General features: G+C 32.8%; 2 protein-coding genes across 3 annotated transcripts in view; one reads left to right on the top strand and one right to left on the bottom strand.

The window, feature by feature from the left end:
* The window catches only part of LOC113402449 (uncharacterized), a 35,392-nt gene that overhangs the window by 16,481 nt on the left and 2,384 nt on the right, over window positions 1-16,527 (bottom strand). For both annotated transcript variants that reach the window (XM_026642708.2, XM_064216507.1), the window contains exons 2-5: window positions 14,210-14,415; window positions 11,732-11,805; window positions 10,909-11,131; window positions 9,920-10,102 (exon numbers count right to left, since the gene is read on the bottom strand). In XM_026642708.2, coding sequence (XP_026498493.2) covers window positions 9,920-10,102; window positions 10,909-11,131; window positions 11,732-11,805; window positions 14,210-14,415 — 686 coding nt within the window. The remainder of the gene's footprint in view (window positions 1-9,919; window positions 10,103-10,908; window positions 11,132-11,731; window positions 11,806-14,209; window positions 14,416-16,527) is intronic.
* On the top strand, window positions 185-3,481 carry LOC135193558 (uncharacterized). Its single transcript, XM_064216548.1, has 5 exons — window positions 185-315; window positions 729-852; window positions 955-1,119; window positions 1,646-1,741; window positions 3,038-3,481. The coding sequence occupies exons 1-5, from the start codon at window positions 185-187 to the stop codon at window positions 3,479-3,481; spliced, it is 960 nt and encodes a 319-aa protein (XP_064072618.1).

Below are 16,527 nucleotides of genomic sequence, written 5' to 3'. Positions count from 1 at the left end.
TTTATTTAGAAGAAATTTAGATGCAAATTTCTTCTTTAGTGATGAATCTTAATAGTGTCCAGTTATGTCAAGTGACATAAATATTCCATAAACATAATACATAACATAAACTTCGTTTATTTAAACATTAAAAAGTAATTGGTTTGGTTAATAAAGAGATGTTAATTTGATTAATTATATTTAGATGACAAATGTTAATGCTCTTAGCGTTGGTAAGGACGATGTTGATCAGGTAATAGAAGATGAAATAACACGAAAATTAGGGGAAGATCTCGTGCAGAGTATCGAGAAGAAATTTCAAGTGGATCTTGAAAGGTAACCTTCAACCCTGACTTGAACAGAGTTTAGATCATATTTTATATAATCAGCTTTTAAGCGTTGCTATCTTAAATATAACTCGTTTTGACTGAAATTAGCCGGGATGTCTTAGTGGTTAGACCACGCGAATATTTTCCTAGGATAGATTTTCATTTAAATGAAATAAAGGATGAAATTCTGCCATTGTATACACTATGTGATGATATTCTCCAATAAATAAAGCTCCAAAAGCCTTTTCAAGAGGATAGGGTCAGTAAACCCAGCAGTTTGACATTGAATATATAGAGATCATATACCTATAACTTACTTGTTTAAGCTAAGGTCGTATTGACAGTACATCTGATTTGTGCCTAGTTAATCTCTTAAATAATATTGTCCATTATTTATGTCACATTTATGGTGATTTTTAGGTCAGTAGACATGGTGCTGTTGAAGGTAAAGCTTTTATTGCAAAATGGAACCCAGCACATTCAGGAGAAGCTTCTGGACATACAAGGGACTTTAGATGTGATGAAAACTCAGGCGGATAATGAGGTGATACAAATAAATTAAATGAAGTAAAATTATATACAGATATACTGAGGAAATTTTCATAATGTGAAATATCAGAATTACTGACAGTAAGTTTTCTTAAAGGTAGAGAAGTGCCTAATAGAGAAACATAAGGAGACATCAGCGCTGGCTGAGAAAGCATTACATCAAATGGTGGTTTGTGGATACGCACTGATTGGTCAAGACCCGGAGCAGGCTGTGAGGAAGGTCATCCTATTGAAGAATATTATCAAGCAAGGAGTCAAGCCTGTAATATGATTAATGAAAAATTATAACATATATAAATAACATAGCTACTTTAAGTAACTACTTGAATGTACTGGTCACCACCGCCCATAGACAATGGCGCTATAATAAATGTTAACCATTCCTTATGTCCCTTGTGCCTGTAGTTACACTGGCTCACTCATCCTTCAAACCGGACCACAACAATACTGGGTCCTGTTAAGCGGTAGAACATCTGATGAGTGGGTGGTACCTACCCAGACGGGCTAGCACAAAGCCCTACCAACAAGTACCTACCGTAAAAAACTAGCATTGTGTTTGGCACACATGCACACATATCTGTATTAAAATAATTATTCAACACAAATCATGTCTTAAAAACTACTACTAATGTAACTAAACCAAAAAGAAAGTATCAGCGAAGTGTAAGTTTCTCTCCGTGTAGGTGAATAGATGAGACTCAATTCGTGTAGACCGTTTAAATATCACTTTAATGTCCTTGTTCAAATTTAACGAGTCGACAAAGTGGCTAATAAAAACTAAATTTCAGCTCTACGAACAAAAGAAAGAAATTTATGGCCTCCTAAAAGTCTGCGGGCACGACCACGGCTCTTTGACGAAGGTCGTCAAATGCGTCATATCAAAGGTGAGACTGGGAAATAGTTAAAAAAGCAATATCGTTTGAATTGGACTTTGAAAAATTTGTGTTCCGGAATATCGTGGTTGAAGAAATACATGTTAAGATCACTGTGCTACTTCATCACTATTAAACCACTGTTTGTAATGAAGTTGAATATTGAGTTACTATACTTGTGACCTAGAAGACCTGGGAAATGGAAAAAATATTGATATGGACGATGTCATTGAGAACAGCTATATATAGTAGAAGATATACTGTCGGGACATCGAGAGCTATTATTAGATCTGTCTTTTTAAATAGTTGATAAACCAGATTTGTTTGTAAATATGTGACCTAATATTTTAATTTAAATCCTGTTGTCAAAACATTTTAGTTCATAAGAAATTTCTTAATGTACATATAAATGTTTTACCAACACAACTTATTAATTTCTCCTACCGATTGCGAATATTTATTAATTTGACGTAAAATTTTTTAAAATCTTAGATTTTTTTCGCCTCGAGAATAACCAGAGACTGGTATAAAAAACTTAGAAATTGAACCAACACCAAAATTGTTTGAAAACTTCAATGATAAATTACTCATATCCGCCTGCTCCCGTGTTGTGTATGTTGTACGTTATGTACAATATAAATAACTTATGTTATACAAATTTGAAGAACAATATTGCTTTTTTTTTCATAAAATAAATAATTTCTTAATTAAAGGTATTTGCTTGTTTTTCTTCAATTTCTTCTTCGGCTACACGCAGATCATTCGTATTAGATCTGCGCCAACGCACGATTCTCAAGAATGCCAACAATGTTCAGTATTAATATAATTCTAATCTCAAAAACACCCACACCATTCACACGCTTCCGTAGGATCAAATTTAAATATATCAAACCATCAAATTATTGGTATCAGCGTTATTTAATATTGCACTTAAATAATTGATTATTGTTTATCTATTAAAGGTTTATTACTTTCCTTATTTGGACTATACGGGCAAATTTGTTGCTATTGTAATGAATTTGGACAAAAATAGATCACCATATTGAAATCAATACCTACAAAGTACTTCTAATGCGTTCATGTTCTGCTTAGTAAACTACTGGGCACCGCCATTAACAGTTATGACATAAACACAGATGTTGTGAATTTACAAAATTAGCTTCACAATGAGTTTCCTTCGCTTCTACTTAATTCGTGAAAATTAAATTTGGTAACATTATTGGTAAAATAGAAAAACCCTATAATAGTGTATAAGGAAACATTTGACTAAGAAATTTTAAAGGTTTCACGTATAATATTTTGTTACAGTCACCGATAATAAAATCAGCAATGATGGAAATAACAGGGAAACTGATTAATGGAATCATAGATTTATCCAAATTGATGGCACACGGAGCAATGCACGAAGCTTGTCTCATTGAAGTAATAAAGACAATCGAAGATGAAGCTACAGATTTAATCATAGATGTTAGAAAATGCGCCTTTGAAAATAATACCGAATTTGAAAATTATATTATGCAAAACAATGCTACCGTTCTTGATATTAGTAAGGCAAGTGAAAATGTTGCATCGAATAAAACGAGTGTAAAGGAAATGCAAGCTGTTATAAAAGAAATGTTAAATGAAAACAGTAATAACAACGTGGACGAAAGATTTAAGAAGAAGTTATATAATCTGCACAATGATTTGAAAGCTGCAGATGCAAATGCAAATATTATTGACGTGGCAAACGATTTGAAAAATATTGAATAAAGTAGTAGTAGAGCTATTTCGTTTTATTGTGAAATAAGACCAAAATAAGCGTTAGTTCAAAGAGAAGAGTTTTGTTTGTAGATCTCGCACGCGAATATTTAATGTAATAAAGCTTAACATATGCCAAAACGTTCATTTACAATTTTACTTAACTTTAATTAAGTCAATCTTGAAAAATGTAATCAACTTGGCAAAGCTAGTCTTATTTTTATATTTAGTACAATTAAAAACAGTAAAAGTACGAGTAAATATAAATGTCCGACGGTTGGACAAATGCTTGTTTAATTGAGGAGATTGTTCGAAGATCATTTTTACACGCTTCATCTGACTTTTGCAGATTTTCTTCATTACTTAGCACGAGACGAATTATATACAAAACGTGTGTTTTGCTTTATTTAAGCAAATAAATAACTCAGTGCTTGCACAAGTCTAGCGACTAGGACTTTTTGGCTCTTGTGAAATTTTGTTGCGCAATTAATATTATGTTGCAAGCTGACATAGGCATATGAATTAATAACATTATTTCCAAATGAATTGTCACTTGAACCGTTTATTTTTATTTAACTTCACCCACAGTATCTGTGGATGAAAGCTTGCAACCCAAAGCTTTCATAAAACCAAGTGTAACGAAATTTTGTACACTCTTAATTATAGTTGATATTTTAGGGAATAATATTGACGTTCGTGCTAAATTGGTTCAACTAAAATCATTAAGGAAATAATAGTATCGGTTTATTTTCCTCTTAGGTTCTAATTGATTCTTCGATTCGAGTTATATTGTGCTATTAAAATTTTAGTTGAGAATTTAAGTATGAATCTGTTTTATTAGTCTGCGTTGCCGACGGTTATGTCAGAACGTCAAACTGGATTAATAGCATTGGAGTTAATTTTAGTTTTATTGAATTAACCCAATTCATACTTCTATGTATAACCGATCTGTAACGGGTCGTCGGTGTTTGAAATATTTGGAAAAATAATTTACTTTACAAATTTTTATTAAGCTCGGTTTGCAAACGAATGTAGAAAACTTTACCTGTTTGAAAAACTTTTAGAAAATAATCGTTTTATTTTAGTTGAACAGAATAGCCACCTTAAGTTTTGGGCAATTTTAGATGAAGCTATAGAAGAACTAGTCCTGACGTACGATTTGTGTATATCCAAAATATTTTTTATTCTTGTTCATTACAAGGATAAATTTGACCAAGTTAACAGTATAAAAGCTATTTTATCCAACAATTATATTAATTGAGTCATAAATTAAAGAAGCTTACTTTACTTTACTTAATACAAAACTTTGTTGTTCACTGTTATTTTCAAATCAAATCAAAATATACTTTATTCAAGCAGGCTTTTAGAAGCACTTTTGAATCGTCATTTAACAAACTATATTAAGTGAAACTACCAGTATTAGTTGATAAATCCTACATAATAATTATTACATAATATCCACATTTATATTTAAAATTTTAATTATATTAATTACGTTAGACTCTCGTAAAATTTTCAGAAGCTTCTGATTGATATTGACATTTGTAAGAACCAATAGTAGCACGATGTAGGCTATGCTCTAAATTAACGTACAGCTAATCGAACGCGGCCAAAGCTGAAGCCAAAATCTAGTTTAATTCAGAAAGAGGTCAGCTTACGAAACGTCCGGTGTGTTTACGATAGAGGAGATAACGTCCAGTCTTGTTTACATTACACTTTCTGTTTGGTTAATCGTATAAATTTTCCGACGCAGCCGTTAATGGATGGCAGTCGGCTTATGATTTATTTCTTTGATTTTTCTTAAGTACAAACTGATGATTTAAAGTTTTTGTGTCGGTTACAAATTTCCTTTGATAATGGTGCTGTTCATGCATTTTTATGGCGTTACGTCGTGTCTGTAAATTGAAAATTGGTAACGTTTTGGTGTCAACACGAGTGATACAAAATTCTGTAATAACTTTAAACAATCACAAAATGTGGTGTAATTGTTACGAAATTTCAGGAGAATTGAAAAACACAACGTCACAAAAATGTTAACATCCTGTTTTAGTCCCAAAACGCCGTTCATGATCTCTCTTTCTTAGTCAGTTGTATCATGACAGTTAATAAGACATGTTGATAATATTGTTAATAATAGCTATCAGATTGCCAATAAATTTAGAACTTTGTTTCAATTTATTTTCAGAATAATAAGGAATGTCAACTTTTTTGGGAATTAAAATTAATTCCACTTTTTTACTTCCTTACATCCTTCGTATACTTTGTTGTTACTTTCTTTATGTGTCTTCAAAGTAATTTAAAAAAAAACGACGATATTTGCTCAAATTTATGACACATCTTACGTTACCTAAACGGCCCTGTTCTTGGAAACCCAAAAACCCAAAAAGATCTCGCTAATATGTACGCCTGTGAATGTCCATCGAGTTGGCGAGCCGCCAAATGTCAGAGATGAATTATATAGGCTGCAAGACGTCAGGACATTCACCTTTGTTAGTTTTGTAATTTCGATCTGTCTGGGATGAAAAAAATTGATGATCGTAGACTTGATTTGACAGTCTACCGTCTTGTTTAACTTATTAAACTAATGCATCAAATTTCCAAATTAAAAATTTAACTTTAGGATATTTTTAAAAATGTTTTAACGACTTTGGAATATTAAATAATAAATTAAAATATAATTGTTAATTACCAGCATCAAATAAATTAATATTATATTATTAAATATGTGTCCCGATTTTACCCGGCTGAAATTTGAATCATACAAGCTTATGTTGTCAGTTTTACGTGATTAGTTGTATATAGTTAGTTAGATTATAGATTCCCAATTCTTACAAGATATAATGGCTACTAAACGCTATATCTCAAAGCATACAAAAAAAAAAACAGTAATAAAAGTGTTAAAATCAATAATAGATTTCCTGATTTAGGGAAGAAGGTCCGAGGCTCCAGCCCCGGGCCCTCCACTATTTGTGCTCAAAATAGCCACCACAAAAATCTAAATAAAAAAATATGCCAAATCTGACGAGAAAGAATATTTGATTTAATAACAAGAATTTGTTGCCCAAGGGGCTTCCAGACCTCAATCCGGCTCTGTTTGATTGGATACGATACGTTTCTGCGCGATTATGCTGATGAAATTGTTATTTACCAAATTACTTAGGAAAGAAATATCAGCAAACTCGCGCGATAATTTTATGTTACCACAATAAGAAAACAACTAACAACATACACGTCACATCCGGACACCAGCGGATACGACTCCAGCAACAGGAAGCGGCTGTTATTATTCTTCGTGGGTTCCACAAATGTTCACAGTAAAGCTTTAAAATCGCAACAAAATATGCGAGCGTGATATTATTTCATCGAGCTGAAATATTCGCATATAAATATTAACGGATATTTATAATTACTTTGATTTCTATTAATTTAAGAAGATATTTCAGTACAACGTTAATTTATCTCTTCGAAATTATGTTTCACTTGAAACATTTGTAATTAAATACATTAAATCTAGACTGATGCTATGTTAACAATTTGTACAATTAATTTGTATTAATGCAATGATACAAATTTATTACGCGTGTGTGTTGTGTGTATCGCGCATGTATTCATGTTTATGTGTGTTTGTGTTTATTTCAAAAGCATTTAATCTTGATTAAAAGGTAAAATAAATATTGAAAAATGTTGCGATATACATACAATACAAAAGAGGTACTCGAGATACAATTACTAATTATGCATATATATATATATATATATATATATATATATATATATATATATATATATATATATCTGTGTTTAAAGTAAATACCTCGTTGGTCTGGGTGCTAGACACATGACCGCAGATCCTGGGATAAAAAGTAATTGGGGTTTTAGTCGAAATATCCGGAGATTGAAAGTTGGAAGCATGTGTACTCCTGTGCCTCAGCACGTCAACAGTTGGTCCTGCAGCTGAACTCATTCTGAATGGAGAGTGGAACTGTATTTGGGCACAAACTTGTGCACAATAATATAGCCTGCGTAGTTTGCAGATCTCCCTAGATCCTAGTCTCCCTGGAGATAGGCCGCTGCGGGCGAAATCGGTCAGGGAAACATGTATACTAATATTATAAAGAGGTAAGTTTTGTTTGTTTATGTAATATCTGAAACGAATGATTCCATCGTAAACAATAATTCGCTGGTAGAAAGCTTTAATAATCCTGAGGGCTATGGGGTATAAATTATATTTTAATCATATCGTTTTATTTATTATTAAAATGTACATGTAATCTAAAAATGATACACGTGAGGGGTCCTCATCTCATCTCACAGACATCTGTGAGATGATGTGAGGATCCCTCACGATCTTCCTACACTGGAATTCGTCCGACGCTGATGGATTATCAATTACACATATTCGATAATTGACGCTACTGAAATAACTTTGTTTATGTTACGTGCATTATTTAATGCTGTGAGATATATGCTCTGATGGATAATCTGTCTCAAGAAATCTTAACCTTATATTTTGACGAAATCAAATTAAAAATATGTATTAAATAATTAAGTTGGAAGCGTCAGCCATCTCAAACAGTTAAACAAAGTGTAAAGTCATTATAATTTTCCTTGTATTCTAAACCTACCTACGAAATAATCTAAAGATTTTGCGCAGCAATATTGTATTAGAAGGTAAACATACATACAAATATTTTATTGGTTCACTGAATAATACTTGGAAGACGGAAACGGCGGATGCCAACGATTTTATTTCCATTGTAGTGTTCAACGATGCACGTCACGAGTATTCGAATGTGACGCATTGAGTGAAAAATATTTAAATTCTAAAGCTTCAAGAGACTCCGAAATTACTCCCGTTTTCATGATAAACTGATCCACATTTATCACATTTGTAATTTGATAAATGTTATAAAATATGATAAGACACGTTGTACAAGTCCAATAGATGAAACGACACTTGAGTAAACTTAAAAAAGTGATGGAAAAACATTCATTTGTTTTAAATTGTATAATAAGGCAGACATGGATTTTCAAGCGACGAGTGAAGGCAGACATAGATAATTATTATTTATTTAAAAAAAAAGATAAGAATGAAAATGAATCTTCTTTAAATGTCTAACTACAGAGCTATGGCCTTCTCTCAGTTTGAGTGGCATGAGGCGGAGTTTCAACCAACATATAGAGTCTCCTTGATCGTTTTCCTTACCGCCGAACACCAGATGAATTATAAATCCAAATTAAACACATGAATTACATTGTCATTGTAAAAAATGTAAAGTGATTTCTTCCAATGTGAACAGTAATCACGTATCTAGCCTAAGGATCGATGATGTTCCCTCACGTCATAAAATCACACACACACACAGAATGATTTAATCTTCAACCCACACATAAAAAATATTTGGTGAAAAAATAACGGATAAATTAATGACCCTGCAAAGAAATTACAGTTTAAGAACCCTCACCAAAATTACAGAACCGTTAAATTTTAAAGCGCGACGCTCAATCGAAATTTAATGTGAATTTACCATTTCGCGGATTCGTGATTCTAGTTTCAACACCATTCCTTAATATTATCATAATATGATCTGACCGTTTGTTTGATAAGTAGTATTCTCGCAACATTACTCATACGCAGTTTAAGTGGCTCCCAGTATCGGTAAACGATTCGTAAACTCCGCGTCATCGGGGGCCTTGGCTCCGATATTACTAATCAAATAATATACAGTTTCTATGTTCTTTTGCAATATGAAAATACGTTTGAAATTATTTGCGTGTAATTCTAAATAGATCTTCAATAATAATTTGTTATTATATATTTCTATTGTACGGTGTGATGACGATTCGCAAAGTTTCAAATGGATTATTTATAGTGGCAGATTTATATTTATCCTTACTGCAGTATTCTATAGCGTATTCTATAAAAACAACCTCGGAGCTCGCCGCAGCATACGATCGTGAAGTAGCAGAAAGCGTTTTGAGACATACTATAACAATTATAACGTTTAAAGCAGAACGCAACAAAATAACACCACGTGCTGTAAGTTTTCAACATTTACAACATTTTCAACAAGGTAAATACGAAATGAGTTCGAACAGAACAACATTGTTGCTCATACGAGTAATTCACGAATAAATCTCACAAGTCATGTATAGACATGGCTTGCATCAGCGAATATAGAAAAAGTTATTTGTAACTTTAGTTTGAATAAAAAAATTGAAAATGTATTCAAAGCATCGTAGTAAATCGAAGTATAAGCACCGCCCTTATACAGATACAATAACACTCACTAAAAATAAGCTTTCAAACCTAAATATAGTTTTATTTTATTCTAATAAGTCATCACTTTGTTTGAGTGGAGGTTTAAATATAGTTTTCAAATTACACGGTTTATAAGAAACTGAAATAGTCCCCGTTTAAGAAGAAGCATAAGTTATTTATTAACTCACCCCCATCAGTGAAGAATGCTGAATGTCGGTTTGGACTTGATGGTACTGAAGCAGAAGCGGATGTGAGGAAAGCTCGCTTGACCCTGGACCATTTGGAGTCTCGCGGTGGTCGATGCTGCGGCGGCCTAGCTCCGAGCTCCAGAGAACGCTGCTTGCGGAGTACGGGGTGGGAACCCTCAGATTCTAAGAGCAAATATTTAGTTATAGTAAGGAAACTTAATAATTACAAAGAAAGATTTTAGTGAACGAAACATTTCAAGATGGAGTTCCAAATGTGCATGTGCTTATAATATAATTTATATGTCGAACGTAATTCTGCCAAATATAAATCTACCAACCAGCACCGAACATTGGGGTAACGCAGTGTAATGCTTCAATCTTTATATTATTTTTTTATGAAACAGGTAGGCGGACGAGCAAATATGCCATCTGACGGTGAGAGATCACAACGTCCATAGATATTTGTGCCATTAGAAATATGAACTATTCCCTTCATCGCCAATGCGCCACCAATCTTGGAAACTAAGATGTTTTGTCACACACTTCAAACCGGAACTCAATAATACGAAGTATAAATAGATTATTTGATGAGTTGATATCCTACCCTACCCTACCTACAAAGCCTAAACATGAAGTAAACTATTAATATATAAAATATCTTAATCTTTGTTTAAAGATGTCATAGATTTTCGTTATTAGATTCAACTATAAGATATATCTAAGCTAAGAAATTAATTAAATTAGAAATATTTATTTATTTATACGAGACTACTTTTTGCAGGGCTTCACTGTTATGGATGGTTTCGGGAATGAAAGTCAGCTTACTTCACTCCGGCACACGATCCATGACAATCCGTTGTTGCGTTAAAGGACAACGAACATTTGAATATAGAATTTGTAGTATAAATTATTTTAGTCTGTGGTTATACGTTGTAATTTTAATTAAAAATATTTATAAATAAATAAATATGACGATAAAATTATCATACCTAACTCTTCAGACGAAGGTATCGTTAATGTAAGAGCTGGTGGAGCGTCACTGTCACCACCATCGCTTAAAGACCGTCTCCTCGACGGCACCACATCTGGTGACCCCTTCGGTACCCTGGTCTTCTTCTTGACTGACTCACGATGCGTTTGGATAATGTCACGCATCTTAACCCAAGGACTTTTGTGCAGTTTATTTGGTGATGGTGAAGTGGAACTGTCGTCCTGGGTGGTCGGAGAAATTGTGATATTAATATAAAATAAATACACTATGTGTTTTCACGAAAAGGCTTTAAAGGAATTCTAGTGACATCTGAGGTGATATGTACTGAAAAATAATTTAGAATATTATATATTAAATCAATTTATATTATTTAAAAAACGTAATTTATCTTCGTATTTATTAAGAATGCAATGCTCCGCCAACTTAGGGCTAAGCTGTTATGTCCCTGTGCCTGTAGTAGGCTGGCTCACTCAGATTTCCAAACAGGAACACAAAAATAGTAATTATGGGCGGAACCTTCCAAGCGGGCTTGCACAGAGCTCTACCACCAAGTGAATTCAGTAAAAACTCATTTCGTATTTCACTCGTGAAACGTTAAATACAGAATTATGTTATATTTGAATGCGTATATCTTTTTAATGTTACAATTATTATAATAAATGTCACATATCATTTTCGTGACATTTCACGATCTGAGTCGGCGGTGACTTGGAGTTTTTCTTACAGAATAGCCCTATCAATATTCTGGGGCATAATGATTATGATTCGTTTATAATATAATGTACTTAACCAATATAATTAGTATTCGAAAATCGTTTCACCTGAATTGGTGCTTGTAAAAAACTGTTGTCATGGTCTTCACTACGGATACAACTCCTGCGTCGCATGTCTGAAACTAAAATATAATATTAGAACAATTTTTTTTAATTATCATTATTATTTTTTTAATTACATAAGATGAGGCATATTTTACGGTACAGGACTATGTGTAGTTTTCGGTTTCGCCCGCGTATTAATAGTAGGGGAAAAGAATTGTAGAAGTTACTTGTTTTTCTCACAGTGTAGTAGTGAACTAACCACCGGTACCGGTTCGGAACCGGTGGTTAGATAATACTTGTATATTAGCGTGAATAAATATATTGCAAACAAATATTGTAATATTTTAATTTTTCTCATAATATAAGTGTCTACATTGTGCTACAGGGTTCCCACTGCGTATTGTCCATAATTACAATCCATCTAATTTTACAGGTAATTAATTCATATTTTAACTTAGACACATATCTACTGTCAAGCTTGTTGGCGGACACACTGATGTCTAAGTTAGTAAAATAGTAATTCTGTATGGAATTATTTCTGGAGCCAGGATCATTGTCTATTTAATATAACTTTAGAATGACTGATTAACATACAACGCACAACATAACCCTGTAGGTCTAAAAGGATTAAATTTTGCACATGAATTCCTTATGGATCTTCCATCGGTGAACACTAATAGATTTTTCAAAATTCATCTTCTATCTGGTAAAATGGAGGATGATCGTTTTGTGGAAATTTTTCATTCTGATTTTAGATGTATGGAATTCTGCGTTTAGACTTTTGTTCATGGTCGACTACATTATCATAATTTTTTTAATGAAAATCTTTGGAAATTCCAACAAAGCGAATTGTGATTGAAGTTAGAATTATATATAAAACAAAAGGGGTCTCTTCATCTAAGAGTGCAACGAACTTTAAAGTGAAGCAATAAAAGCGAATACGAATTTCCGGTGCAAAACGACGCGTGCAATGATTAAAGTGATAGAAATTTTGACGTATTATTAATATTGAAATTGTATTCGATTTTGTTTCTTCACTATAATATTCGTCTTGACTTTCATAATCTGACACTAAAACCTCCAAACCGCGCTTCATCTTCTGGTAAGAGTTTTATGTATATTGATTTAGTTGTTTATCAGTCTCGCGTTACAAAAAAATGTTTATTCATGTATTAGTACTTATGAAATTATAATTGTATACGTTTTAATATTAATTATATCTAATGTATAACTTTATAAAAGCTGTCTCCTCTAAGGAGGTTTTAATGTTAAATCAAATTAAATAAATAATATATATTTTGTGTTTTTTTTTAATATTGGACAATATCACATACATTACTCTGATCCCAATGTAAGTAGCTGAAGTACTTGTGTTATGGAAAATCAATGTAAAATATATATATATATATATATATATATATATATATATATTTATTTGATATCCATATGCATATATAATATACACTAATTGTTAAAGTACATGGTCATTTGTAAATACCTAACAGTTGAATGAAAAGAAAAATCTAGCAACATCCTGTTCTAAATTATAAAAATATTTTTGATATTAAACTTTCTCCTATCGCGATGAATAAAAGTGCATATTCCATACGCGTACGCAATAGCGGCATTCTATATGCGCGCACGCATAAACATTCTTGTTTCGAAAATAGATTACTATTCTCATATTACTCATATCTATCTTTATATATATGATCCATCTTTTGAACGAAAGTTTAGATTGTTTTAAAACTTTAAATATAATTACGAATTTGTTTTATTTTAATTTAAGTTAATCAAACATTTAAGTCGAAATTATAGCTTACGTAATGTTTTATATTATAAAATACGGCTCAGTGTTTAAAATGCGTCTGCCTTAACTGAATATTGCGGGTTGAACGCGGCAAGAACTGAGTTTTTAAATGCTTAATAAGAAGAGGACTATAGTGAGCAGCATGATGAATTGAAAATCCTTGTCCCAAGCCTTCTCATCAACATTTTTTTTGATGTTATAGTTTGGCGGATGAGCAAATGGGCCACCTCATGGGTAAGTGGTCACCACCGCCCATAGACATATTAACCATTCCTAACTTAGGCAAGTCGCCACCAGCATTGGGAACTAAAATGTTATGTCCCTTCTGCCTGTAGTTACACTGACAATGAGGAATCATAATTGCGTTGCTATGTATTTACATTAAAATTACACTTGACCATTCATTTATTTAATTACTAGTTATCACCCGCGGCTTCGTTCGCGGTTTAGGGGGTTGTTTGTCATGCGTTAGGCAAAAAAAGTACCCTGTGTCCTTCCTTGAGTTCAATTTTGCTTCATACCAAATTCGGTTCATTGGTTTGGTAGTGAAGGAGCGACAGACAGACAGACAGAGTAACTTTCACATTTATAATATTAGTATAGAAGTACTCTGAATATCGAGTATTAAAGCTATTGTTTACAATGAAAATGTGCTAAAATAAATTTGAAACCTGTCTCTATTCTCAATTCCTCGCACGAAGAATTCGGTGTCAGTGATATGGCGCTTCCTGGAGTCAAGCTGGCTGAATCCCTCGGTTCAGGATTTGGAAGGGATCCTGGGTTAGAACCGGCTAGAGCTACCGCCCCAACCATGGCCCCTGCTGCAACTGCTGCTGCTCCCCCAATTGTGGCTGGTGGCCATTGAGCTTTCTCCCATCTGTAAGAAGTAATATTTTAGATATATTTTACCGAATAGCATCATATGGTGGTTGGTTCAGGTAAATCACCAGTACTACCTTGCAGGAAAATTCTACTGCCCAACAGTAATACAAAGTATGTCTGTGTTTCAGTTTACACGGTGAGTGATCCGGTGTAACAGTGTGCAAGTGTGGAAACAAGCACACCCAAGTCCCAATATAACAAACCACGTATATCTTATATTATGTTTAATATATGTGCATGCTATATTACGGTTGTAATTCCTGAACTCAGAGCATTATTGTGACATCACAAATGTACCAAAAGCTTCGCGAATAAATAAATTTACCCAGAAATGGGACGTTTACGCGTTTCTTTACTTTTTGTCACAATATACAATATGTGAAGTATTAATATTCGTCTTAATACATATTTTTAAAATTCCGTCATTGGTTTCTTGATTTACATGAAATGTAATTGTATTAGTACCAACCAAGTTTTATCCAAATTCGTTTAAATGTAAAATCAAAATTATTTAGATATGCTATTTTGCTTACAATCTGCCATAAAATGTTACTGGAAAAATAAATGTTACTCCTTATTTATGTTTAACTTGTATTCAAATAATTTAATTTATTTAATTTATTGATAATCATTTTATTATTTTAATATAGTCGTTAATATTTGCAACCTACAATTCGTAAAGGAAAGGAAGGTTTGGTTACATTAATCTTCTAAAATTATTTGAAGCAGATGCAGTGTGGTTCAAACTAATTACACATTAAATTAATAATCATAACAAAGGTTCATGTCTCAAGAAGAGTCTTTTATTAATTTTTCCCAATAATAGCAACGTAAAATCCTCATTATAACACGACTTAAGTATAACACGTTCACTGTTGACATGAGGGCTGGTTCGTTTTTGGTCCATCGGAATTGTGATTCAACGGGGAAATATTGCTAGAATTCTTGCCACCATTTCACGCGGTCATGATTTGTACAGGAACGGTTTTATAATTTGTATATGGTTAAGGCCTTAATATTAATAAAATTATTATTTTAATAAAAGTTTTTCGTTTAAACGCCGTTCATATTTTGTTTATATGCTGATAATTTTACTTTGACAAATGTTTTTATTACCAATTATATATATTTTTTTCTTCTATATTATTTGGTTGACAGAGCGATAGTGTCATCTAATGGTAAATCACCTTTGGGGACGGCTGGGCTTAGCATTATATTTGTTTCACCCTAAGGTAAATGTCCTACAGTTGGGCTTAGGCCTACAACCCCTTTTGAGAAGAAGGTTTAGAGCTTATCCACCACGCTACTCTGATGCGGGTCGGTGGATACACATGTGGCAATTTCATTGAACTTAGACACATGTAAGTTTCCTCACAATGTTTTCCTTCATCGCCGAGCACAACGTATAAACACAAATAAAGCACATGAAAATTCAGTGGTGCTTGCCTGGGTTTGAACCCCCAATCATCGGTTAAGATGCACGCGCCTTCAGCTTCGTTGTAAATGTTTACGGTTCTTATTTTACGGGTCAATTTGCATCCAACCTAACCAATGTTTCCCTCTTTATAAAGTTAGGAACTTATTATAATATAGTCTTGAACTAATAGTAATTAAAATGCTGAACAAACATTATGTCGATTAAACATAATCTGGTAACTTTAATTAATTTAGTCTTGTACAATGAATATTCAAATGTTCTTTGCAAGAGTCTACTTGGATAGAGTGTACATGGTTTTTAATTTACTTTATTTTATTATGTCACTGGTCTTGCGCCAGTTGGTAGATTTGAATTCTAATCAATATCTATACATTTATAATATTCATCACAATCACACAACTGAATTTGTGTATGAAACACGCTTGAACCCCAATAAGGACACGACTACTTTTTATACCTAATACCTACGTGACCCCGCCCCTAGCCGCCGCCCCTGGCTTTCCGCCCTATCCGTGGGCGAAGCCGCAGTCGAAAACTAGTTTATTATAAACAAATGTTGCACAATTATATCTTCTTAACCATATAAAACAGATTTTTTTTTGTCGTGAATAAATGAATCAATAAAATAGTCCTAATTATTGATGGGAATATTAACAAAATTGTATTTCG

The sequence above is a fragment of the Vanessa tameamea genome, chromosome 12 (assembly GCF_037043105.1).
Source record: "Vanessa tameamea isolate UH-Manoa-2023 chromosome 12, ilVanTame1 primary haplotype, whole genome shotgun sequence".
Lineage (NCBI taxonomy): Eukaryota > Metazoa > Arthropoda > Insecta > Lepidoptera > Nymphalidae > Vanessa > Vanessa tameamea.
The sequence above is the reverse complement of the archived record's forward strand: the minus strand, read 5'-3'. Positions and strand labels throughout refer to the sequence as shown.